The 24,630-nt window shown below is 38.6% G+C and overlaps 4 protein-coding genes across 5 annotated transcripts; 2 read left to right on the top strand and 2 right to left on the bottom strand.

Moving 5' to 3' along the window:
- The first annotated feature begins 1,462 nt into the window (after positions 1-1,462).
- On the top strand, positions 1,463-17,984 carry rassf4a (Ras association domain family member 4a). The gene is made up of 11 exons (XM_034151899.1): positions 1,463-1,557; positions 7,381-7,449; positions 7,847-7,922; positions 13,967-14,073; positions 14,485-14,564; positions 15,151-15,320; positions 15,676-15,777; positions 15,856-15,907; positions 15,997-16,118; positions 17,000-17,097; positions 17,533-17,984. Exons 2-11 carry the CDS (start codon positions 7,397-7,399, stop codon positions 17,594-17,596), a joined length of 924 nt encoding a protein of 307 aa, XP_034007790.1. The 5' UTR covers positions 1,463-1,557; positions 7,381-7,396; the 3' UTR covers positions 17,597-17,984.
- On the bottom strand, positions 4,835-6,836 carry LOC117499502 (C-X-C motif chemokine 11-like). Its single transcript, XM_034151914.1, has 4 exons — positions 6,587-6,836; positions 6,289-6,418; positions 6,117-6,200; positions 4,835-5,383 (listed from the first exon to the last, which is right to left on the bottom strand). The coding sequence occupies exons 1-4, from the start codon at positions 6,690-6,692 to the stop codon at positions 5,314-5,316; spliced, it is 390 nt and encodes a 129-aa protein (XP_034007805.1). The 5' UTR covers positions 6,693-6,836; the 3' UTR covers positions 4,835-5,313.
- LOC117499501 (protein DEPP-like) lies at positions 11,039-12,431 on the bottom strand. Its single transcript, XM_034151913.1, has 2 exons — positions 12,126-12,431; positions 11,039-11,719 (listed from the first exon to the last, which is right to left on the bottom strand). Exons 1-2 carry the CDS (start codon positions 12,152-12,154, stop codon positions 11,314-11,316), a joined length of 435 nt encoding a protein of 144 aa, XP_034007804.1. The 5' UTR covers positions 12,155-12,431; the 3' UTR covers positions 11,039-11,313.
- A 2,419-nt stretch (positions 17,985-20,403) lies between the features above and the next one.
- LOC117499470 (peroxisomal N(1)-acetyl-spermine/spermidine oxidase-like) lies at positions 20,404-24,101 on the top strand. Of its 2 annotated transcripts, XM_034151870.1 has the most exons (10): positions 20,404-20,562; positions 21,036-21,212; positions 21,477-21,607; positions 21,744-21,931; positions 22,099-22,280; positions 22,584-22,753; positions 23,063-23,148; positions 23,240-23,352; positions 23,443-23,597; positions 23,710-24,101. In XM_034151870.1, the coding sequence occupies exons 1-10, from the start codon at positions 20,415-20,417 to the stop codon at positions 23,866-23,868; spliced, it is 1,509 nt and encodes a 502-aa protein (XP_034007761.1). In that variant the 5' UTR covers positions 20,404-20,414; the 3' UTR covers positions 23,869-24,101. The 2 variants fall into 2 exon arrangements, with proteins under 2 accessions (XP_034007761.1, XP_034007762.1); XM_034151871.1 differs by having other exon boundaries at positions 20,442-21,378; positions 23,710-24,100.
- The last annotated feature ends 529 nt before the right edge of the window (positions 24,102-24,630 follow it).

Below are 24,630 nucleotides of genomic sequence, written 5' to 3'. Positions count from 1 at the left end.
ACTGTTTCGTTCTGTCAACACACACACACAAACACACACACACACACACATCATGTAGACGGGTAATCCTCTCTTCTTTGTTCACTGAACTGTATATATATTTCTGTATGTAGCCTTAAGAGGTAATCTGTCTGCAACATCAAAACTAAAGAGTGAATCAATAAAAGCAAAGAGCCTCTTTCGTCATAAAGCACCTCACTGAGAACAGGGGTCAGACAGCAGACACGTGAAAAATACACTGACACATAAATAGCCTGTCCGTTAAACAACTGTGGTATTCTCCTTTTTTGAAGCAGGCAACATCCCCAGCAGCTACACAGTGGCACGCATTCTTTCAGCATTTTACACATGTTTTTTCTACAATAGGCTATATCAAAGCCGTGACATGTGAATCAGTCAGGAGGGATGAGATAGTCTGGTGTTTTATGGTGAGAACAGAGAGTCTTTGTCCAGAGTTTGCTGAGGCCGAAAGTCAGGGCTGTATTATCATCTTCACAACGCTCTCTGCCTCTGGTCAATTCGAAAACTAAAGGAGAACACAAGAGCGTCAGTATTTCCAGTCTGCTTCCACCGACTTTGTCATATCCTTTAGAATGATCTGTTTTCAGAGGGGGAAGTTATTACGCTGCTGGAACAATTTACTTCCTCTGTACATGTCAAATCATGAAGCCTATTCAGACAGAGAGAAAGAGAGAGAGACTTCCTACTATAGTTTCCTAGATGGTAAATCCAGGCTCAATAACAGGATGGGGAAAACCAATCTTTACAGGTCACAGGGACTTCGTCCTTTTTCTGCTGAGCTGAGGGAAACAGGATAGGTGCTATAGCAGCTGGGCTGAAAGAATAAAATGCCCTCATCACTGCTAATGTACAGGCAGAAAATAGAATGAAGAAAAATTGTTATTTTATATTGTTTGGTAATGTAATGCCTTTGATTTAATTCTGTCAAACAACATTCACATAATATATATTTACAAGAAGACAGGAAAGGTAAAGATGCTAAATGAAATAAAACATTAAGAAAATGCAAGATGAGGCAATTCAATCATTCGCCTCTATCCAATAGTAGGTAAATAACCTTTACATTTAATAAAACAAGTAATGTTTCAAAACACTAGAGGTATTTACTCAAAACGCTTGCTATACTGTCAACAGTGACCTAAGGAAATGCTATCCTATTCAAAATATCAAGCTGTATGTGTCTTTTTGCAAAGAAAAGCACATTTTATGTAACCTCTAACCTGAGTTTTCCAGTAAAGTATACGCAAGTGTAAATAAACCATATTTAATCTGATGGTTGGGGCTGATGAGGTTGAGGTAAAGTCTCAGAGGCACCTTGAAGGGAGATAAGCGACCCTGACTCTGTTAGCCCCGCCCAAGCTCAACGCTGATTGGCTGAGCTTTATGAGAGCCATTTTTCTATTGGACAATTGTGTTGTCAGTTTGATCTTTTCGCTCTGAATGCCGCACGACCAGAAGGCATGAAGACTGATAACCAACGTTACACGGGATACATCGCTGGTGGATATACGGAAGAGGAGGACGCTGTCTTCTATGGTAAGAAACCATACTGATCTCATTTACTGCTGGATATTTTTACACAAAAAGATTATGGGGGGATATAACTTAGGCTACGTTAATGCGCTTTAACCCTGAAACATGATGCCATGAAGACAAGAGATGTCCTGAAGTTGGATGCAGGTTACTAACGGTGTACTTTTCAGTTTATGCAGTTTATGATATCAAAGCAGTAGAGACATGAACAACTTTAAAATGCATCAGCCTTTATCTGTATCAACAAAACTACACGTTTATTTGCAGTAATAGCTGCAATAGAAATAGATACATCTTCAGCAAGTGTTTTTCTATTTTCTCTCCACAGCTGTGTTTGTCTTTACAATTAGACGGTTGTGGAAATGATTTTTGTGTAAGCGTCTTTAGGAGCTGCCCCGGACATTTGACGCGTGGGAATGGGATTGTCTCCGGACACAGCTGCCTATGGTGCGATAATTGGATACGGATCTCGCGATGATCAAACCAATTAGCAGACCTGCACTGAAGGTTCTTTGTCCACCGAGGGAAGAATGCGTAATTTAGCACACAAAAGAAGAGGAGAAGACAGGGATTAGAAATTCACCAAAATCTGAGCATCACAAAATAATGTGTTTTCCTTGCACTGCTCTTAATCTTGGTCCATCTCCTGTGCAGCCATGTGCACTGGCTGAATAATTCATAATAATGGTGACAGCCTGGAATCCTTAAAGTAATGGAATATTTAAAAACCCATTATTGTGTATAAATATGTATAAGATATAGACTGACCATCCCATTATGCACCTACTTTGTCAGCAGATTCAGGGGATGAGAGTGGAGGAGGGCAAAGGTTATTAAAGGGGGTGAGGAGGGCTGCCTTTGCTCAGTAATTAACATAACTATAGGCTACTTTTAGATATGTCCATTAATATGATTTGAATCTAAAGCAGCCTGAAAATAAAAAGAGAAGTATTGTGACAGAGTAAAAGAGTGCATGTGTTTAGCTGAATCTGCACCTCCTCTCCCAGAGATCACTTCCCATACAGACAGTGCTGTCTGTTTCCTGGGTTTTGTGGTGACGATTGCTGCTCATGCAAGCATTTTTTCTCTTCCATTTTTGTCTAAGAAACTTCTGTTTCAGCTGCACTAAATGCAAAAGACTCCTTTGTGTGTACATCAGCTAATTATTGGGAAACATCTAGAATGGTAACTAACATACAAGGGTTTAATCAATCAGGTTACATTTATTACGAATGTGTAAGTCATAGTTTGGAATGAAGCATATCAAAGTCACACATCAATACTTTAACTGATTAACATCTCTTCTTTATGTTGTTACCAAATCATGGTCTGCAACTCAATGGATCTTCTCAGAAAGAATAGCCATCAATGGCCCTTTAAATACACAGTCAACACATTTGAAACAATCTGTCCACTTCAGCTAATTTCCTGCAGGTGGTGTCAATGTCGAAGTTAAACTAAACAGTGTCTCTTCCATCACTAAGCGAGATGGAGCAATGCTGCCACATATTTTCTAAATCAGGATGAAGTTCAGTGTACTTGAAGCTTTAGACACTAGATGGCCTCATAGCACCAACATCACTTTTGTTGGTACAGTGCTAGGTATCTTAGATGCTGTGCATTTATTCAAAAAACAGTTTTGAGTTCAAGGAAACCTTCATGCATGAGACTGTTTTTAAATGTAAACTGTTTTTGTCAGTTCATGGCAACCTGTTGAAAACGATAGAAGATACTTTTTGACTTTTTAGATATGACATTTCATTTCCCTCTCTACTCTTATAGAAATCAGACTCTTTCCAATTTTCAATAATTCCGTCAAGATAAAACGCACAGTCGTCAGACCAAAGCTGAGAATTACAATGTAAATACAGACATTCAAAATCATGTTACCTTGGAGGCATTTCACTTTTACTTCATATACCACAACGTATTTATTACAACACCAATACAATATACTGTGATAAGATAAAATCACACTACCATAAAAGTTTGAAATTAATCATTTCCAGCAGCATATTAAATGGTTTGTATACTTTCAATTTTGCACTTGCCTTTCAGTTACGGGAAGTTGTGTGGTGTGTATCAGAAAATACAAATCTGAAGTGAAGGTGTTAATGAATTTGGTTAAAACTCTTTCTTAGCTCCTAACTCTTCTCATTGTTGTAGAATAAGTGTTGTATTTGGTTGATATAAAGGTTAGTTCATTATACATTATTGATTGGCTGTTGAAGGTTTAATATGCAGCAAATGCAAATTAACGGATCAGTGGATTTGATGAGTAACATCTCAGTCAATGAAGTAATTACAGCTATCAAATGAATGAATGGAAAAAAAAGAAATCCTGTATGCATTGTAAAGTACTTCTCTTTGGATTTGCATGTTGGCCACATGCCATCCAGTAACAAGACTGTTATCTTGTCATCTGTAAACAAATCCTCTCAATCAGTATCATTTCTAACTTTCACAGATCAATAACATGTTATTACAAATTCTTCTAACTGCTTGCATAGTTTATCATACTTAATATGAAAAATCCCCTAAATTACTCAGCCAGGCAAGGGACAAAGGCCGCCTTGTTGAGCAATTTACTTTCGCTTTCCATTTTACCACCTTGTGTAGTCAAGCATCAGTTAATAACTAACATCTCATATCAGTGTTGAAAGAGCTCATAACAATGCCAAAAGGTGTTTTAGCTAAGAAAAAGAACAGGTTTGTACACGCCTTAGTATTTAACTTTCCACTACCCCAAATGATGTGGGCGCATTGCAAAAGCAGGTGAAAATATTATTTGTTTGTGTGTGTGTGGGTGCGTGTTTTGTGTCTATCATATCACATGATCTACAAGAAATCCGAGAGCTGATATAAAGCATGTTTATAAGCCATAATAAAAAACTCTCACCACTCCACACCCCAATCAGTTGTGCAACACCTTTATTAGCCTGTGAAAGTATTAAACTGCACAATTGATGGTGTATTGTATTTCAAAACACCTCCAGCAAATGTCTTATTTGCAATCACTTCTGCACAGTGCCATAGAAAGAGATAACTGCATTTACATTTCTGCTCCTGGTATAGCCTTTAGGATGTCTGTGCAGATGTTTAAAGTGAGATGTTTGTATTGTGCCGGCTGCTGACTCGCATCCTGTGGTTTATTAATTAAAGCTGTGGCTGAGGGTTAGATGACCTCTCATATCCTGGCAAGGAAGTAATCCTCTTTTCCATCATTCAGTTGTAAAATAATCAGAAGTTTAAAAAAGAAAATACCACAACAAGCCCAAACTGTTATTCTGATATATTTATTTAAAAAACACAATTTAAAACAATTATCTTATTCATATACAAATAAATAACCAACAAAAACTTCTCAGTTAGTTTTTTCCAGCTGCATACACAGAACTGCATAACGATATTTTAACAGCATTTTAAAGCTAAAACTGTTAACATTTATGACAAGCCTCCAGGGCTCAGTTTTGAAAGCGACACCATTCCACAGAAACAAGCCCCCTGTGGCTAGCATACAAAGAGAGTTTGATTTATAGCTCGGACAACAGTTTAGGGGAGCTCGGTGTCTAGCTGCATGACTTTTATAAAGAAAAGTGATTGCGTGCTGTGGTTTTTTAACTGCCTTGTGACCTGGAGTCAACCGTGTGGCAAGAAACAGCATCTATGTAGACGTATCTTTCCGCTCAGTAACTTTGGACAACTTGTCAGGCTGATTGACTATCGGGGGATTGAGGATGAGGCTTTCCTGCTCTGGCGCTAACCTCCTCTCCCCCCCCTCCTCCTCCTCTTCAGGCACAGCGTCACATCACGACCCAGCTTATGACTCCTAGAAAAGACACACAGGAGAACTAACTTTAGCCTGGAGGAAGGGCTGTACATTGGCACTCCTGTATAGGACACTTCAATCTTTCGATACAATCTTAATTAATTATGTTAACTGTTTAAGAACCTAACCACATTAGTAGGAGTTACCTTAAAATGAGAAAGAAGACACTGTGTTTTACAGACTTTGATGAGCTTTGCCACAACATGTTTAATCTGTTGGCTGTGTGTCAACAGCACCATGTGATTTATTTACCTCCAGAGCTATTTGTGCCAAAAAACTTCCAACCCTTGATATGGATCAAAACTACACAATAAACTAAACACAACAAATGTTAATTATGGCATGATATAAGCTTCTATAAAAGGATCTATCATTAACTCTAGAAAAGGGAAAGATTAACAAACTCCTTGAATGGGTGCCGTGTTACGACAAGAACCGGATTGGCAACAAATAAGATACTGTTGGCCTGAAGACGGGTGGAACCCCTTTACAGCCAGTTGGGAAGCACAGTTTAAATGTCCTCCATCTGTTGTGTAATATATATATTGTATAATGGTGTTGTTCTGTGTAAATTAAACTCAGTTGAAATATTACATGTTACTCTTGGCTGAGGGTTGACAAAGCTGTAGTATCCCTTTCTAAAACAATGATTGAGACCATGTTTTCAGAACCCATAGTAGTGAGTGTGTGTCCTATTTACTAAAAGTTAGGTTTCACTGATAAAGCCTCTTACCTCTTCCAGCAGCGAATCAGCTGTTTGCCCATCGGTGATACTGGACTCAGACACACTGCTCTATTGTTACTCTTCAGGACCACTCTGTAAAACACATGAAAACCAACACATTAACTCCTCCTTCAATCATCTGTGTCCATGAATGTGTGTCTCTGCAGGATCTGGTACTCACATTACTGTGACTTTGTCGCAGCTGGGGCTTTTCTGGTAAACTGTGAGTTCTTTCAGTTTCCCTCTGACACCTGGTTGGGTCTGCGGACACATACATCTTCCCGGGACATACGTGCTGTCTGACTCTCTCACTGCACAGACACAGTAACAGGATTATAAGTTAACTCCAAACAGTGCAACATGAGCAGGGATTAAGTTCATGCTCAGACAGATTTGTCCAAATAAAGCAACACTCTTAACTTTCACTGTATCCAGATAATATGAGAGAATACACTAATATAAGCATAAATGGTTCTTACCTGTGATCAGTACACAGCAGAGGCTCAGGAAGGCAAGCTGACAGGCTGAAGGAAGAGAAAGCTTCATGCTGGATACGAATGATGCACTGATCCCCCTGAGCCACATGTGGCTGTTTTATACCCATGCTCCTCCCCCCGCATACTCGGAACTGGGCTTTCCAAACCATGAAAAATTCCCCATGGCATGAGATAGCAGGACACAGGAATTAGGATGCAGGGATCAGGGACACATTCCTCTCTCTTGTCAGAAAAGGCTTGAACTCCTGAAGGACAGTGATCAATATGTGTCCTTGTGTATTTATTGTGCTTCCTACTGTATTTATTGACAAAAATACTTTTGTTGCAGACTCTTTTTTTTAACCTTGCCACAAATGAGTAGTGCTTCCTCATAATGTTAACTGTTTAAGAACCTAACCACATTAGGAGTTACCTTAAAATGAGAAAGAAGACACCGTGTTTTACAGACTTTGATGAGCTTTGCCACAACATGTTACTCTGTTGGCTTTGTGTCAACAGCACCATGTGATTTCTTTGAACTGCATGTGCCTCATTTCACCTCCAGAGCTATTTGTGCCCAAAAACTTCCAACCCTTGATATGGATCAAAACTACACAATAAACTAAACAATCATTAATCGCTGTCTGATTAGAGTAATAAAAGGATAGTTAAATGATAATTCTTATGATAAATGCACAAATCATTGTATTAAATCTAATTAACGTATAGGAGTTATTCCTATTAATATGTGATGTAAGTCAGGTCATTATTAATGTTTTTCTCTTGTTCTGCCACAGCTGGACTCTGGTCACAATGGTTGAGCGTCAGACCTACGTGAAGCTCAGTGAAGAGAAACTGATACCAAAGTAAGTCCCTTTACTGCACCTGCTGCAATGTAATGACATTAAAGACAGTTTAACCACAAGGGTGATCAAAATATCACCACTGCCCGCATTGTGTGAAGGCTTTTAGTTATTTTATTTGTTTTGTGAATCATTTTAGGACATATGGATTGCAGAGGAATCAACATAGGACAGGGTGTTGAAGTTCATTTCTGATGATTTTATTTGTCTTATTTTTTTATTGCTTATTGTTTTTTGTGCATATTATATGTGATTGTCTGTCCTCTTTTTCATTTTCAAAAGCATCAGGGAACATTTGGAAAATAAGTGTTTACAGTTTACATGGTATCTCTTGAATATTTTGTCCCTTTTGTCCAAATTCAATCAATCAATAAACCCTTTGTCTTATGTTACTTTCCAGGTCGCACATATTGTCACTGCTTAGGACCTACAACTGTTACCATGAAGGAAAGAATTTCCAGCTGCGGACCCGCGAGGTAAGACAACCTCTGACAGTGTTGGCAGAAAATAAAAAGGCAAACAGAGTTTTTGACGGTTGCTTGGTGGTATGTTTGGGCATGCTGGATTGCAGGACATACGGTACTGTCAACAGCACATAGCAAAACTGGAACCAGTTTAACCAGCACTTTGAATTTCAGGCAGATAATGAGAACGAATAACCTGAGACCACATAAGCTGGCAATCTGGCAGCAGTTCTCATCACAGACCTTCATCCCGGGATCTTTTCCAACATGCCAAACGGCTGACAAAGCACACAAAAAACACCCTTTTACCTAAAAGTGAAAATGGAAATGCAAGGAGGGAGTCTCAGATTTCATTCATATACACTAACTGCTCAGCAGAGTATTTCCACAGTAAACGTTTGGCTGTTGTGTGGTGTGTTTGGTTATTTGTTTGATATTATATGGGTTTTTTGGTCGGGAGTTCCCCATTGTTCTCCAGATGGCTTTTGAGAAAGAGAGAGAGAGTGTGTGTGTGGTGGTAGGGGGGGGGGGGGGGGGGGGTGTAGGGTTAGGGGCGTCATGTGGTGATCCGTCTCTTTTTCGTACCACCGGCCAGACTCTCTATATTGTCTCATTCTGGGAATCCCCCCACAGTCGCCTCCATAACATGTGAACATATAACATATGTATAATAGAGGGACCAATGATCTCACAATATTCACATAATTTTGAAATTGAAAAACAGTTGTTTATTGATAATTAATAAGATATTAAATACAAACAAAATACTATTATAGAAAATGACTTTGACCTCTGTAACTTATTATAAGAAGCTTTAATGCGCGATTTGTACAATGTGTCTTTTAACATGTGGTCAAATGCAAGCTACTAATTATTCAACCAAAGAAATGTGGCTTCAATAAAGAATTGAGTCCAGACTTACTTCAATATATATATAATAGCTGTAAAAAAGAGACTACTGTAGTGAAATCGCTGATTCTGCATTATACAGCATATTGCTTACTGTGTTAAAACGCAGGCTGTCCAAGGCACCTTTCAGTCTCATTTTTTTTATTGTGTTGCCTGATTTTAACAATTCCCATGTATTTTACACAGAACCCCCTCAGCAGGAACGCTCAACCTTAAATCATAATGTGCAAAATGTGATGACTTAGGCAATGTATTTATGTGAAGTTAAGTTTGACTGAAAAGCTCAGTTTGCTGGCAAAGTTAAAAATGCATTTAAGTCAGCTGCAAACAATGAAAATGTAATCAATCATCTGTGCGATATGAAATAGGATCCTGAGGAATTAAGAAGTTATACCTTAATTAATCTGTTTTATTTGATCCTGTAGTGTGTACAATTTGTAAGAGGCATGAAATGAATTATTGAACTCACCACAAGTCCGTTCGGTAGCTGTCGATAGAAGATGTTAACAAATCAGTGCTAGTAGTGTGATATAATCAAAATCGAAGCGCTGCGAAATGTACATTGTTAAAGTGACAAATGTCTTGTTGTGATGATTTATGCGGTATGTGTCATTGTTAGAGCTGATGGAGTGGGGTCAAATGTTTCTCATAACTGACTCATTAGACATGTTGTGGATATAAGGGACAAAACATTACTCAGCGCTTACATTCTTTGGTTGGAAAAATGACCAACATTTGGAAACTCCTAATGTGGATTGCTAGAATACAGTGTGAATGAGGTTAGACGAAAACCAGCTGCAGACACTCAGCATGTTTACCATATAGACTGTGATCATATATACCTGATATGTCTGAGGGTTTGTTTTTTCATTTATATCAACTATCCAGAGTGATGCACAGGCTCTGTGTGAAAGTGTTGTTTTAAGATGAAGTCATGTTCTGCAGGTGGAGTCAGGTGGTCTGTATTAGTCATGTTGTCAGGTGGTTTTACTTGGAAGCTGAGCGACATACTCAACAAACTAAACTGAATTTTTGAGGAAAACGAGCTCTAACATGAATAGTCAAACTTGAGTTTCATAGTTGATACTGAGCCCCGGAGTTATGTTATACTTTCACTGCTCAGCACCAGTCTTGGATCCAATATTGGATTATGGATTTGGCCAAAAAGGCTGTAAACCTTTCTCTTCTGATTAAGGGGATGTTTTTTAAGTTACAAAAGTATAATGTGGTGTAGTCCAAATATTTCATTCTGATCTTGGCAACACTTTGCTCAATAGTGTCTGTGTGTGTCAGTCTGTGTTTGTCTGCTGTGAGAACCACATATTAATCTCAGTTTGTGCTGCAGCTCCCCCTTGTGGCTGTGTTAAGTACTTTTTCGTTTAAAATGCACACACTGTAGTGCCATTGATTACCACTAGATGGCAGCATTGTTTCCTTAAACCTGTGAGGCAGTAGTTACTCAGATTCTTTATCAAGTCCAAGTAACACAACTACACGAAAATACTCAACACCTTTGTTCCATTTATATATGTATCTTTTACATTTTATATAAACTGTATTGAATTTCAAAAACTAGCCTACTTCTTAAAATGGCCCCTAAGTGTAATATTATGTGATATTATCACCATGCCACTAGTGATGATAATAAACTGATAATAAATACTTAGACCTTTAACCTTAGTAAAAGTTGCAAAACCTCAGTATTTTCAAAAGGACTCTGTAAGTTAAAGCCATATATTCTTTCTTTTTTTACATTTCTTTACATTAAATACAATTACACAAATAATAGCATCAGAATATACACTGCCTAAAGTGAAAGTATTCATTATGGTGTGTATATATATATATATGAATATATATATATATATATATATATATATATATATATATATATATATATATATATTATCTTATCTATAATAAAATATTGTTTTATTTGAAGCCTATATTTTGTTTTATTCATTTGAATCTGAAAATCACTAGTATATAAGGTTATTATTATGTTTAGTAAATGTAAGAAGAGAAACGTTTGCTTCAAGTACCCAAATAAAATAAATAACACAGCATAAAATGGAAATATTGTAGGATTATACCGTTTTTAAAGATGTCGCAAATCATCTTCTGTGTCATTCATAAGAAAATGACTTCAGCTCTATCAAAGTGATTTAAATGTAATGATATTCAGCTCTTTAAAGTAACTTAAAAAAACAGCAGAGAAAATAACATCTTCATGAGTATTTGAGTATTTGAGTATTTTATTACAAACTATATCTTAAAAAAATGTAAACATGTAGACTTCAGTCCTCAGTGCATATACATATGTCTTCTCTCTGGAGCCATTTGGTGATTCTGTCTTTGTTCGTCATAATAAGTCCCATCAGCCATTGAGCTGTTTTGATCTTCATAAACAGAGCAGGTTCTCCAACGTTGTTTGATTATGATATATTCCAACAAGTGCTTTTGGGCTTTTCCACAACAACAACCTTGTCTCCCTTCAAGTCCTTATCTGTCCAAACAGCCAGTCTACTGGATCTTTGCCCCGGCAGTCTTTTTCTCTGCCCATCATGAGAGAGAAATCCTCTGTGCTGTTGAGACTCAGACTGCAAAGTCTAGAAGTCCTTAGTGAGCGGGGAGAGCCGAGAGGAAGTGAGGCTGAGACAGAGAGCTTCATCTGAGCCTTAGAGAACGGCCGCAGCCTGGGGGCCCTCTGGAGTCTGACAGGGCCGCAGCTCGGGGCCTCTTCAGATCGGGCAAGAGCCTGGATGCTCGTCATGTAGTCGTCCAGAGACGCTGAGCTCTGGGCAGGCTGTGAGGAGGAGGGGTGGACAGGCAAGTCCTCCAGGGTCTCAGTAATGGTGGGTAAGAGAGGCAAGGAAAGCAACAGCCGTGTGCGTTTCATGCTGCATCGGGGGAGGGGAAATAAAACATTAGACCATATGAAAAGACTCAATGTCCAAATACATAAACTGTTTATTTAAAAAAACAAAACATTTAGATAGTGATTTTAAATTGTGGAAAAAACTCTTTCATTATATTCATTTTCATGATACACTTTTTTGCATGCTTTCTTTTAGCTTTCTTTCTTTACATAATTTAACATTTTATATGCTGTAGATGCCCTTCATTCCTTGTTTTTGTAAGAATTTAATTTGTGGTCAAAACATTTAACTCTATTCATTTCATACGTTTTTATTCTTCTGTCTGGTTTGTAAATATTACTTTTAAATCAACTTGAACACATGGCTAAATTGTAAGTCGTCTATAATAAGTGTTAATTAAGAACTCAAGAAGAAGAAGCACTCTCACCTTTGTTGCTTGAGTTGTAGAGTGGACATGAAGCAGAGTGATGTAGTCCGCTCAGTTGAGTATGACTGGAGCAGAGTGTGTATCCGGGCTTTATAGAGGCACTCTGAAGCAGAGCGATTAAGCGCTACTTCCAAAAATAGATCTGCTGACCTTACTCACATCTCCGTGGGCTTGTGTGTGTTTGGGAGGGTGTGTCCATGCCTGTTCAGGAAACTGGCGATGCGGGTCAGAGAGGTCCAGTGGTGCAGCTGCTCTCAATGTTTATATTCCAGAAACAATGAAGCCCATGGAGCATTCTGTCTCGCCTCAAAAAACCCACTGTGCCTCTTTTTTAATTTCAGTAATAAAATGTTAAGCCATCTAAAAATGGTATGAACACCTGACTATCTCCAGTATTCTTCTTTATAAGCAATCTGCACATTTCTTACTGACAAGCTTCTATTGCTCCCACAATTGTTTATGATATTACAGTCAAAAGTAACTGTCAGCCACAAGTTATCCATGCAAATTAAACTGTTTAATTATCTATTAACAGGACATTCCTACATTTAGAGGCCCATCTTGAAGAATTAGTTAAGCGCCATTAAAAATATATTTGATAAAAAGCTGTCTGAGATCTTCATGCAAACTGCTTTCATGTGTGCATAGTGACATGCTGCAAGATGACTGGAATACAAAATACAGAAGAAGTTTAACACACAACTACTTAGGAACATTTTTGTTGCACTTTATGGACTTTTGACAGTCAAGTTGTAAAGAACCACACCATGTCTTCGATCATCGTTGTCATGAGCAGCGTGAGGCTAAATTGTTGTATTTAAGGACTTCTTATTTCCCAAACTCACTCTCACAATATCAACCATTAAATCATAAACTGTATAGACACTAATATATGTCAATACAGTATGATGCTTAATACAAAGTGTTTACAATGATTATGATTTACTTATAAGTAATATTAAGGATATATATACTTAACTACACATTATTTCAAAATAATCTGAATGAAATGAAAAGCAAACCGTTTTCCCTGATATTACATTACATTACATTTAGCTGACGCTTTTATCCAAAGCGACTTACAATAAGTATAAATGTCCAGTATGTGTTCACAAGGAATTAACATTAAATTACTTGGAATTTAAGCAGAATTGCAGCAGGATAACCACAAACCTTAAACTGGCAGAGAATCAGCTGATCAAATAAGATTCAGTTTTAATGTGTTATTAGTATTTCTTTGACAAATTGATTTATTGAGTTTTCCATAAAAATAAATCGAGTTAAAGAGCTGCATTGTATTCTTGGGATATTATGAATATATAACAGGCTATGTGAGGGAAAGGAAGCTGATCAAGTATGTGATTACACAGTCACAGTAGGGATATCATATTTTATTTAATAGTTCAGTTATGTAACAATAAACTTCAGGCTTCTCGATTCACTCCAACATGATAGAGACCCTTTTCTTTTTACAATGAAAAGCAAACTGAAGAAAATGTTAAACAGGATTACACTGTTTTATCTCCGTACTCATCATGGGTTCATTTTCTTCTATCTTTATACTTTCACTTCTGTGAGATCAAAATGTGTACGTGACCCAAAGCAGTCTCGTCTTTGTTCTCATTATTACTGCCTTTTCAGACGTGACTTCACCCTTGTACAATGTAAAAAAAGGTGGGTCAAACCTGACGGGCTTTTTCCAAGATGACAGGGGTCACCCTGAAGCTGTGAGCGCTCCTGCACGTACACCTGACATGGAGCTTCTGTGGCAGGCGGCCAGCAGGATATCCTCTCTGAGCACGAGTTGTGATGATTACTGTCGTGTGTGTGTCTGTGTGTAGGAAGATGGAGAGCTCATCCTGGAGGGGTTGCTGAACATCTACTGGGGTCTGCGCCGACCAATCAGACTTCAGATGTACGACGACAATGAAAGATTTCGTCTCAACCGGTATGACCACTCGGAGCAGACCCATAGCATCTAAATACAATTATTAATAAATAAAACAAAATAGTCAATAAAGGGCAAATTCTACATTATTTTGTCCAAAACTAACAATGGTTCCCCCTAGTTTAGCCGTCATTTAAAATATTTCGAATTTGGCATGTCATAAGGACAGATACATCTTGATTAAAATTATCTTCAATTTGGAAGACGTTTTACAAAAAAGGAAAATTACCTTAGCCCCTGCATTTAGCTAAGAAGGTTTAGCATTAAGACTGGTACCAGGAACAATTTCTCCACATTTACAGTCGAACTGTCTGCCTGCCAGCTGTAGTTTCATATTTTATATGCACACAAGTGGTATCACACTTTTCATATTTCTGACAAACAATAAACACATTGTTCCTCTTTCTACAGAAACGATAGATCTGCTGGGGCAAAGCAGCTCTCAGAAGAGTCTAACAACAACTCACTGGGTACAGAACCTGAGCCAGCAGGTGAGTAACAAACACGTGCAATACCTTTTACACACTTGCACATTTACATACTTAACTGATCAACATAGATTACAATCACATGCTGAGACAGATTAGAGCACCATGGATACTTAGTTATAATTTCCATTGGAAAGCTTGGCTCACAGGTGGAGCACAGATTAGCCTGAGATGCCACCTACATCAGACTATCAATAACACTATAGACAACCAACGCTAGGCTATTAGTCATGGATCTGACTTTGGCCAGTTAAGTTGTGTGCCATAGTCTTTCTTAATCATAGCTAAACAACTGAAGAAATGTTAAGTTTTTAATATACATTTCCTTTCCAGTAAACAGTATAAAATTGAAATGTTTAATTTGATTCTGTTTTAGAGGATTTCAAATACTAATAGAAGAAAATAACCTTCAAAACTAATTTGAAATCATATATTGTTATATTACTAACATACTCCAGATCTTAATTTGAGAGCAAGAGTATTTGTTATTTATATGTTTAAAGGGAAATTTATTTCTTAACGCTAAAGACAATTGATGGGCTTAACAATGAGCATGTGTTAAAAGAGGCATGTTTTTGTTTGCCCTGAGGTGGAGACACGTGTGGTCCGGATGAGGAGGATTCTCCTCAGCTGCTGAGGACCAGGAGCGATGCTTCCTTCATGCGGGTTCAGAGGAGGTCAAGGACACACACTGCCAGAGATTTGCAGCGCTTGCGCACACACAGATTCTCAATCAACGGACACTTCTACAACCACAAGGTACAATAAACAGAACACACATTAATGTATCCCGCTGTTAACACATCTCCAGCTGCAGAAGGGCGGAAGCTTCCTGTGTGGGTGTGCCTGTACTAGTGCTGAGGGCCACAATAGCCTGCTGTGGGGCTGATCTCATTAATGTGCAACATAATACAAGGTCACACTGTCTTCCTTCATCAGTTTCTCCTGAAGACAGTGTTTTTATTGAACAGTTTCCAGGAACAGACCAATGGATTGACTTCCTGTACAAAATGTCCTAGGTGTTAATATCGCTTCTCAAGTGTCCATGAAGCAAAGTACCTAATACTTTGAGCCCTCTCAGTTATTTCTACATGTGTTTCTCTCTCGCTTTCAGACATCTGTATTTACTCCGGCCTTCGGTTCTGTTACTAACGTACGAGTGAACAGCTCCATGACGACTGGACAAGTCCTCAACTTGCTGCTACACAAGTTTAGGGTAAGCAGTGAGATTAGTTGCATCTCATGTGGCGTAACAGTAAAACCAGAAATAAAATGTATGTCTCTATTTTTTAAGGTGGAGAATAAATCTGAAGAGTTTGTACTTTATTTGGTGCACGAGTCTGGTGGTAAGTAATTACTTTTATTGTGGATTTATCAGATAATAATGGTTTTAGTTGTGTTTGTGTTCATTTGCTTTCTTCGTATATCCTTGTAGAAAAGACCCGACTGAGGGAAGGTGAATATCCGCTGGTGACTCGTGTGCTTTATGGACCCTGTGAGAAAATCTCCAAGATCTTGATCACAGAGGCCGACCTGGGAGAGGAAGTCACATATGATGTGAGTCGGGGCCTCCTGCCACCACACTCTGTTCCCTCATCGTGGTTTCTTTTCTTTTTTTGATGTAGTAATCAACATAAACACAATGACACAAAGGGACCAGAAATAGACAGTTGGGTTAAATTTAGCAAGCTGAACAAAGATATCCTGTTTCGAAACTGTTGTAACAATAAACTAAATGGACCGACTGTCTGTTGTGATTACACTCGGTGATAAATAAAACAAGTTGCTGGGAACTCTCCTGGATTAGGAATTGGATGTTTCGACTCCTACCTAAAAATGTAAAGAGGGAGTTCATTCAACTCACGTACTGTACATCTATGCCTAGCCATTGTTTTGTTTTAATTTGACCAGGTTTAGAAATATTCATCATATACAGTGAACAATATGGTCAGATTAAAAGGTTTTGTTCTGCTATCGATACCCATTCATCTATAAAATAGGCCTTGGTCCTTTACAATTCATGTGACCCCCAACCGCTTTGCGTGAATTTTAAATGATGGCCCAACTTTTTCATATGCAGAGAGCCATCCTCGGCTTTTAGAGAAAACATAGCAATTTGGGGTTGGTTCCTTGCTGAAAGACACCTGGACACCCGGAGGCAAACTGGTACCTCTCCGGCTAGCAGTCCACAAACTGGTTATGGTCTGTGTGTGGACTTTAAACAGTGACCAGCCAATTCCCAAGCCAACTCCCTAAAGACTGAGCCACTGCTGCCTCCAAAGAATTCAACAGTATAGGATCTAATGTTTCTTTGGATGAATCACAGTAACACGCTTTTACCAGTTTTCCCTGGAATTCCTTTGCCCTGTAAATATAAACATGTTTAGCTCACGTGATGGTGGTGATATATGTCTTCATATGTATCTTTCTCTCCCCAGGTGGCCCAATATATTAAGTTCGAGATTCCTGTTTTAGACAGCTTTGTAGTGAAACTTAAAGAGGAAGAGGAACGTGAGATAAACAAGCTGACCAGAAAGTAAGCAAGTCTCTCTACTTTACAGTTTTCACGTAACAGAGTTACAAAACATGTTTGGATCTAGACAAAGCCTTCTTTAATCACTTGTCTATTTCATTAAGTGAAGCAAATATCTGTGACTCGATGCTAGCAGTTCAAAATCAAAACAAGACCTTCACACACAGTCATATCTTACCACACACACACACACACACTCATTGTAACTGTCATTGTTAAAGACAAGCTTAGTGATTTTTTATATTGTTGTTTTTGTCATAACATTCTATTAAAAAAGACCAAAACAACAATTAATTAATCACACAGACAAGTATTGCCTGTTTAACTGAGGGATACATTAATATGATTTTGGATGGTTTTATCACTAATTTCACATGTATTTGAGTGCCTGTTTGTAAGTGTCAGAGATAATCTTTTATCATGTGCTCTCCCCCTCAGGTACAGCTCTCTGAAGTCTATGATCCAACTTCAGCTCGAAGGCAGAGCCAGTGACATAATATGAGTTTCTGCAGGCACTGATGTAACGTGTGTGTGTGTGTGTGCACGAGGAAGGGTGTGTTGAACACTAATGATTGTTGAATTCCTATGGGAAAATGTGCCAATACTGTAGTGAATGTAGATGTAGAGGTAAGAGGGTAAAAGTAAAGGCTGCAATAGAACCATATCATACACCAACGTGCTTCTACTTTTAGAAATACATATTTCAACAGTTTGTAGGATCTGTTAATGTTTTTGCTGCAAAGTGTATCACTGCTTTATATTTTATGACTTAAATTATTTTGTATGAAAATTCTTACTGCAAGTTTGGATATTTATACCACCTGTTTTTGGTAAGGTTTTCCTCTGACTTTTCTATGTAATAAATCAGTTTTTAGTTTTGTCTCTATAAATGTTGTTGTATCTCCTTGAACCAAACAATACCCTGCTCAATTTTCCCACAACCAAAAAGCATCTTTATTATTTCCTGTACTTCCACGGTGACTAGAGAACAGATTAGCAGCATTGTTCTTCTGAGTGACCCTCGTTGCCAGCTAGTTCCCATGAGCTGTGTGTGAGTTTCTCTGTGTGTGCACATGTGAACCTATCAACATTACACAATAAGGGTATCCTGAGAGAGGAGGGCTGTTCCGTTTTCCCACAGTTTCCCAAACAGCAAGTTCTTTGTGATTCAATCAACCTTGATCATTTTTCCATTAATTGCAAATAGCACAGAGTAATACAACATAAAAAGCTAAGTTTTGGCATTTTTTTCAGAATCAGAATCAGAAACGGGTTTATTACCAGGTAGGTTCACACGTACGAGGAATTTGACTTGGTGGTGCTTACTTACTACAAAGTGCATCAATGGATAATAGGCCTTTTTTAATATGGGCCTTTCACTTTTGAAGATGCTCTTACAATGTTTCTTAGGTCTTTTTTTGTAATGCAATGTGGTGTCATAAGTCCATGAATTGCAGATCAAATTCATAAACAATAGAGTTATGTTTTTTACTCTTTTTCACACACACACACACACACACACACACACACACACACACACACTATGAATTGAATCACATTGTTTACAGTTCTATTTGCTAAGGTGTGATCAGCCTCTGCAGGTGTTTGCTGAAGAGGCTCTAATGGATATTATAAAACAACTTTGTTGATTTCAACAGGGGCGTCGCCTGGACCTGAAAACATTCGGGGCTTAGCCCACAGTGGCGGCGGCACGACAGTGGCAATTTTCACTGCAACACTCCCCACACGCACACACACAGTACACCCGCGACTGTTACAATGAAGGCTCGATAATCAGCTCACGGCATATAGGCAGGGGTAAAGTGGTATTTTTTATGAGTGGGGGGCTCACCTCCTCTAGGGGGTCCGGGGGGATGCTCCCCCGGGAAGATTTTTTTTTAAATATTTAAGTTAAATGCATCAATCTGGTGCACTTTGAGAGCAAAATGAAGAGATCTATGGATACCTCTCTCAACACCCATTTGAAGCAGAACTGTAAACAGATGTACTTTTTCTTTATGGATATTTTACTAATCACTCCCCTTTTAAACTCTATTCTTGTTTTACTGCCATATAGTATTTCATAACTGTTTTTCATTTATTCTCTTATTTTTTTTATAACTATAATGATCATATGAAGGTGTGCCGCGGAAATAATCTTTTGAATAATTTGTGACCAAACAGTTTGAGACCCACTGAGATAACTTAGACTAAAGTTAAGTATCTAAACACTCAGAGAGTCCTTTAGCTCACCTGAGTCTCTCAGTCTGAGAGGAGAGGACTCTCCTCCAGCTTCTTGTGGAACAAACAGCTCCTTATGTCCGTTAGTGCAGCTAGCTAACCAGATGCTAACAACACGGTCCATGCTGATACCGGTCCCTCCCTCCCTCTCTCTTTATCACACTAAATGCGCTATTGCCACACACACACACACACAGAGCCGAGCTTGAATGACACAAGCACACGTTTATTTCCATGCAACTCTCTGATTGGTCTGGTGTCATGCCTCTGTTGCATTCACTGAACACGGGAAATTACAGTGCTGCCGTCCTCTCTTGTGTCATGATGAGGTTCACGTAAAGCACGGTTAATGTATTATATTATTGAGGGAGAATTGTCCGGGGCTACAGAAAAAACATTCGGGGCTAAAGCCCCGGATGCCCAGGCCAGGCGACGCCACTGGATTTCAATCTGTTTGCAGCCAATTGCAGATGATGTAATGGATACTAAGTGGATCCAAACCATTTTCCTCAAGGCACACCTTTTTCTATTATTGAGGAACCCTGACAAAGTAACATTTTATTGGATATTTATTTTACATTTTTGGGGTATATCATATATTCAATGCATAGCAATAACAGAACAATAGTGAATGCAATAACTACATGAAGTATGTGCATTTCCTTATTTATGTTAGTAATAGTATTCACCTAACCCTAAGATTTTCAAGAACATATTATATTAAAAAACGTTTGTTTGTGCATCGACCATCTTGTTCTATCATTCCTAAACCAACAGATGGAGAAGGGTTTTAAAGGGGCACAGTTAACCTTGTTGGGGTTTTCTCTTTCCTGTAGTGTGTAATATAGGTTTTCTTGCATGTAAATGTTCTGCAAAAGCTACAATCCCAAAGTTCGCTCCAGAGGGAGTGAAATGCTTGAAATGCCTCCATTGGACTCATTTGTTTACTTCCTTAACATCACTATCTAACACTCACGCTTTCATTGGCTAGCGCTCCAACACAATACGTGATAGGCTAAGAGGCGGGACATGTTACTACAGTGTTTGTCAGCTGTCAGCATGGCCGGCTACACACAGCTATGAGTGTGAATGCTAAAGTAGTTATAGTAGGATGCGGGATTTCGGGTATAGCAGCTGCACACAGACTCGTTAACGCTGGATTTCAACATGTGCAGATACTGGAAGCGACTGCAAGAAGCGGAGGAAGAATCAAAACCGGCACACTGGGTGAGATACTGTAGTAATGTGAAGCAACTGTTTACAACTAGCCTACTTGAGTGTCTCTTTCAGTACTTTTTATTTTAGCAAATGACCAACAATCAACACATTTCTTGCAGACTCTCAAAGGTTACAGTATTGTCTGTCAATTATTGTATTACCTCGCAGTAATAGAAATCACGTTTTTTTACATTCCCTATTATCTTAACAGAGCAAGACTGAATTCTAAAAGGAGCATAAATAACTATTACAAAATAAACACCTTTCATGTTATTCCATATTAAAACAGATTTTACAGATCTAAACATTTCCACAACAAGTTATTTACTAAGAACAGAGCTAACTACATCTACTCATAATGTAACTAATAAATACAATAAATAATGTATACAAAAGTTATTCCTCCTTAAACATAAAACTTTAATTTCTATATATAACTATCCTATATTTCGTGATCCCACACAAACATTTTCTATCTGCAGGTGATAATATTGTTGAGATAGGAGCACACTGGATCCATGGACCGACTGAGGAGAACCCAGTGTTTTGTCTGGCCCGTCAGTACGGACTGCTGGACCCAGAGACCCTCACCCCAGAGAACCAGGGCGTGGACGTTGAAGTTAGTCCCCACCAGGCTTCCAACTTCTTCAGCAGTTCAGGTCGCCAGATGGTTAAAAAAACAAACTGTTATTATACTAAGATAGTTCAAAATAGTTAGAATCTGTACTTTAGAGTTGAATCAAACTTTATCACACACTGAAAACGTGAATAGGCCTATTCACAGGGACTGGATGTGTCTTAAGTGGCAGAAAACTAGGCTAAAAGGTGCTAATGGCTGTGTCATTGATTATTTACCATTTGTGTACAAGTGTAACCTGATGATATCTCCCTTATTGGTATTCTGTTGGTTGTGTAATTTTCAGGTAGGAAGCTGAATGCTGAAGATGTCTATCCTGCAGAGGAGATGTTTTATGAGCTGATTTATGAAAGTTCAAAATTCGAGAGTCAAGGAGGAGAACCCTGGGCCTGTGTGGGAGATTTCATACGTTCAAAGGTACATTTCTCTCAGTGACTACAGTAATAACACTGGATGAGGACAAGATTGGCTTTAATATTTCAGATGTTCTTTATATTAAACTGGATTTTTGTGAAAAATAAAGAGTTGTTTTGTTTCTTGTTTTCTGGCCCAGGCTGAACAACGAGCAGCAGAGAAGTGGAAAGATATAGATGCAGCTACCAGATGTCTGCGACTGTGTGTGATCAGTAACATGTTGAAGGTGGAGTGCTGTTTTAATGGGGCTCACAGTATGGATGAGGTGGGCCTGGGGGCCTACGGTCTCTACAAGACTCTACCTGGGCTCGACTGTACATTCCCTGGGTTAGTACATTGCATATAAAGTGCAAAAACTATTAATATAAAACTCAAATAAACCATGAATTCCTGCATTCACATAAAGTACCTATTCAGTCTGTTAACTATCTGATTGTCTCAGCACACAAGTGCATGTCCACCTGACCTTAATATCTTCTTTTTTTTTCATGCAGTGGCTATGAAGGTCTAATCAAAAACTTGATGTCGGAGCTCCCCAGGGATTTGGTGACTTACAACCGGCCTGTTCGCTGTGTCCACTGGAACAACACAGAGAAGGAAGAAAACTCTTTGATGATTGAGTGTGATGATGAGAAGAAGATAGCTGCTGATCATGTCATTGTCACAGTACCTCTAGGTACATTTAAAGATGTGTATTCACAAACTCAGTTTGCGATTTTGCATCTAAGAGCAGGAAATCTACAGACATGACACAGTGCAAAAAAGAGACTTGAAGTGAGGATAACATTGCCGATAATCATTTATGTTAGGCATGCAGTTAAAATAGCAGTCATCTATTGGCTTGAACTAAAAAATAACAAAATTAAAGAATTGTATCACAATGAATTAACCAGTGTTGTTTAAGGCAGATCAGCAATCCTTTGGCATCATTTATACTAACCATCATCTAACTTGTTCTGGTTTTCTATTTTTTCATCAGGATATCTTAAGAAGCACCATTCAACCCTGTTCAGTCCTCCTCTCCCTCTACACAAACTGCACTCTGTTGAGAGACTAGGTTTTGGAACTACCAATGTAATATATGTGGAGTTTGATTCCCCGTGGTGGGATGCTGACTGTGAAAACATCTATCTCGTGTGGGAAGATGAGGTGAGACAATATACAAAAAAGCAACACAAAATATACATATGGCCTATGGTGTGTGAATGTGTGTGAGCAGCTTGTTTGACTTGTAGCTTGCAAAGACTGCATAAGCGTAGTTAACCATTTATTGAAGAGCACTTGCCATCAAAGCTGATACATTGTAAGCCCTTTTAGTAACACGGACAACAACAAAGTCATTATTTTGTCTCATGCTCCACCACGTGTTTTCTTAAAAAGTTATATTTTTATGCCACTAGTTAGCAAAATATGTAACATTAGACATTTGAAACAGTTTCCTCTGTTGTTGTGATTCAGGATGGCATGGTGGACCAGGTGCCAGATGTACAGAGATCCTGGATAAAGAAGCTGTTTGGCTTCACTGTGCTCAAACCCACTGAAAGGTCAACAAATGCGGATGCTTGTTTTTTTGTAAAAAATACATTATAAATACATTGATAATGGATGCAGTCATGTTTGTCGTTTAACTTTCAGGTATGGCCATGTTCTCTGTGGCTGGATTGCTGGCCATGAGTCAGAGTATATGGAGACCCTGTCTGAACAAGAGGTCACACACACCATGACACAACTCATCCGCAGATTCACAGGTGAGCCTAAATAAGTCACAAAGATTGAGCAGCAATTGAGAGTAAAAAATACAATTTCTGTCAGCACTCTCAGACTAACTGTGTGTTTAGGAAACCCGACCGTCACCCCGAGGAGAGTCCTGCGCTCACAGTGGTTTCATGACCCCTGGACATGTGGATCTTACAGTTACCCAGGAAAAGGTTGTTCAGTCCAGGACCTGGAGAACATGATGGAGCCTCTGCCTACCAAGGGGTCACTTTTACAAGTAACTACATGTTCATACACTAACAGAATTTGTGTGCACTTAGGGAACACACAGACTAGCACATAATATACCAAGCTGTAAGACCTTGTTGTAACTATTTGGTGTATTTTAGCCTCTGCAGGTGTTGTTTGCTGGAGAGGCTACTCATACCTGCTACTTTTCCACCGTTCATGGAGCGCTCCTCACTGGGTGGAGAGAAGCTGACAGACTCATCTCACACTACTCCTCCAGTTGTAACTCTAAACCACTCAAGTCAAACACAGATGTGTAAACAGAACTGGATACAGCATGAATCCTGTTCACAAGTGTGCATGAAGCCATAATGGTTTGACTGACACGGATCTTTCCGTAATCTCCTGCGTCGATGGGCCCAAGGGCTCTCGGGTTTTCTTCAACCCTGCCTCCAAACCACTCAGTTTCTTGCTCATTCCCATGAAAGGTTGCACGAATAACTCTGTATTTAACAATAAATGATTACAACTTTAAGAACCTAATGATTTAAAAGGGGCTGTTTATGTGTTCAAACCTCAAAGCTGATTTACCCCAAATTAATGATTTGCTGATTTACAGCCGTCGGTTTACCAATATAAGTCAACAGGCTTTTTTTTTAGTTCAAATGTAAAACAGGTTGGGGGACTTTTGACATGTAGAGGAAAGTTTAAACGTGAAAAAAACAGTTTGTTTTAATAATTGCTTTAGCAAAAAAAATCTGAAGTACCAGTAGACCTACCACTACCCAATGACTATGCTTCATTCTTCAGAAACCTTCTTGTTCGCCTGTGACCTAAAAACATCTGACCAGTGTTAAAGGAGAGGTGTCATGCTTTTCCGGTTATTACCCGTATATAGAAAAATACTACCCTCTTGTGGTAAATTACACTTATGTAAAATAATGATTTGAATACATTAGAAAACATATAAATATATATGCTGAATTTCCCCTCCAGTAATGACTGATTTTCCTTTTGCGGTATTATAATTGAATGTTAAAGGGATTATAACCAAGGACAAAAAAGTTGAATGGCCAGATATC

This window comes from Trematomus bernacchii, unplaced genomic scaffold (assembly GCF_902827165.1).
Source record: "Trematomus bernacchii unplaced genomic scaffold, fTreBer1.1, whole genome shotgun sequence".
Taxonomy (NCBI): domain Eukaryota; kingdom Metazoa; phylum Chordata; class Actinopteri; order Perciformes; family Nototheniidae; genus Trematomus; species Trematomus bernacchii.
The sequence above is the reverse complement of the archived record's forward strand: the minus strand, read 5'-3'. Positions and strand labels throughout refer to the sequence as shown.

Excerpts from the sequence above, each read along its gene's own strand:
- LOC117499502 (XM_034151914.1), bottom strand. The coding sequence starts at position 6,692 with ATGTGGCTCAGGGGGATCAGTGCATCATTCGTATCCAGCATGAAGCTT. Across the intron at positions 6,419-6,586 it reads CTGCTGTGTACTGATCACAG|TGAGAGAGTCAGACAGCACG; the intron begins GTAAGAACCATT and ends GTGTCTGTGCAG. Across the intron at positions 6,201-6,288 it reads TGCGACAAAGTCACAGTAAT|AGTGGTCCTGAAGAGTAACA; the intron begins GTGAGTACCAGA and ends TGTGTTTTACAG.
- rassf4a (XM_034151899.1), top strand. The coding sequence starts at position 7,397 with ATGGTTGAGCGTCAGACCTACGTGAAGCTCAGTGAAGAGAAACTGATA. Across the intron at positions 7,923-13,966 it reads TCCAGCTGCGGACCCGCGAG|GAAGATGGAGAGCTCATCCT; the intron begins GTAAGACAACCT and ends GTCTGTGTGTAG. Across the intron at positions 17,098-17,532 it reads ATAAACAAGCTGACCAGAAA|GTACAGCTCTCTGAAGTCTA; the intron begins GTAAGCAAGTCT and ends TCTCCCCCTCAG.
- LOC117499501 (XM_034151913.1), bottom strand. The coding sequence starts at position 12,154 with ATGTCCACTCTACAACTCAAGCAACAAAG. Across the intron at positions 11,720-12,125 it reads CTACAACTCAAGCAACAAAG|CATGAAACGCACACGGCTGT; the intron begins GTGAGAGTGCTT and ends CCCCCGATGCAG.
- LOC117499470 (XM_034151870.1), top strand. The coding sequence starts at position 20,415 with ATGAGTGTGAATGCTAAAGTAGTTATAGTAGGATGCGGGATTTCGGGT. Across the intron at positions 21,213-21,476 it reads CAACTTCTTCAGCAGTTCAG|GTAGGAAGCTGAATGCTGAA; the intron begins GTCGCCAGATGG and ends TGTAATTTTCAG. Across the intron at positions 23,353-23,442 it reads ACTCATCCGCAGATTCACAG|GAAACCCGACCGTCACCCCG; the intron begins GTGAGCCTAAAT and ends CTGTGTGTTTAG.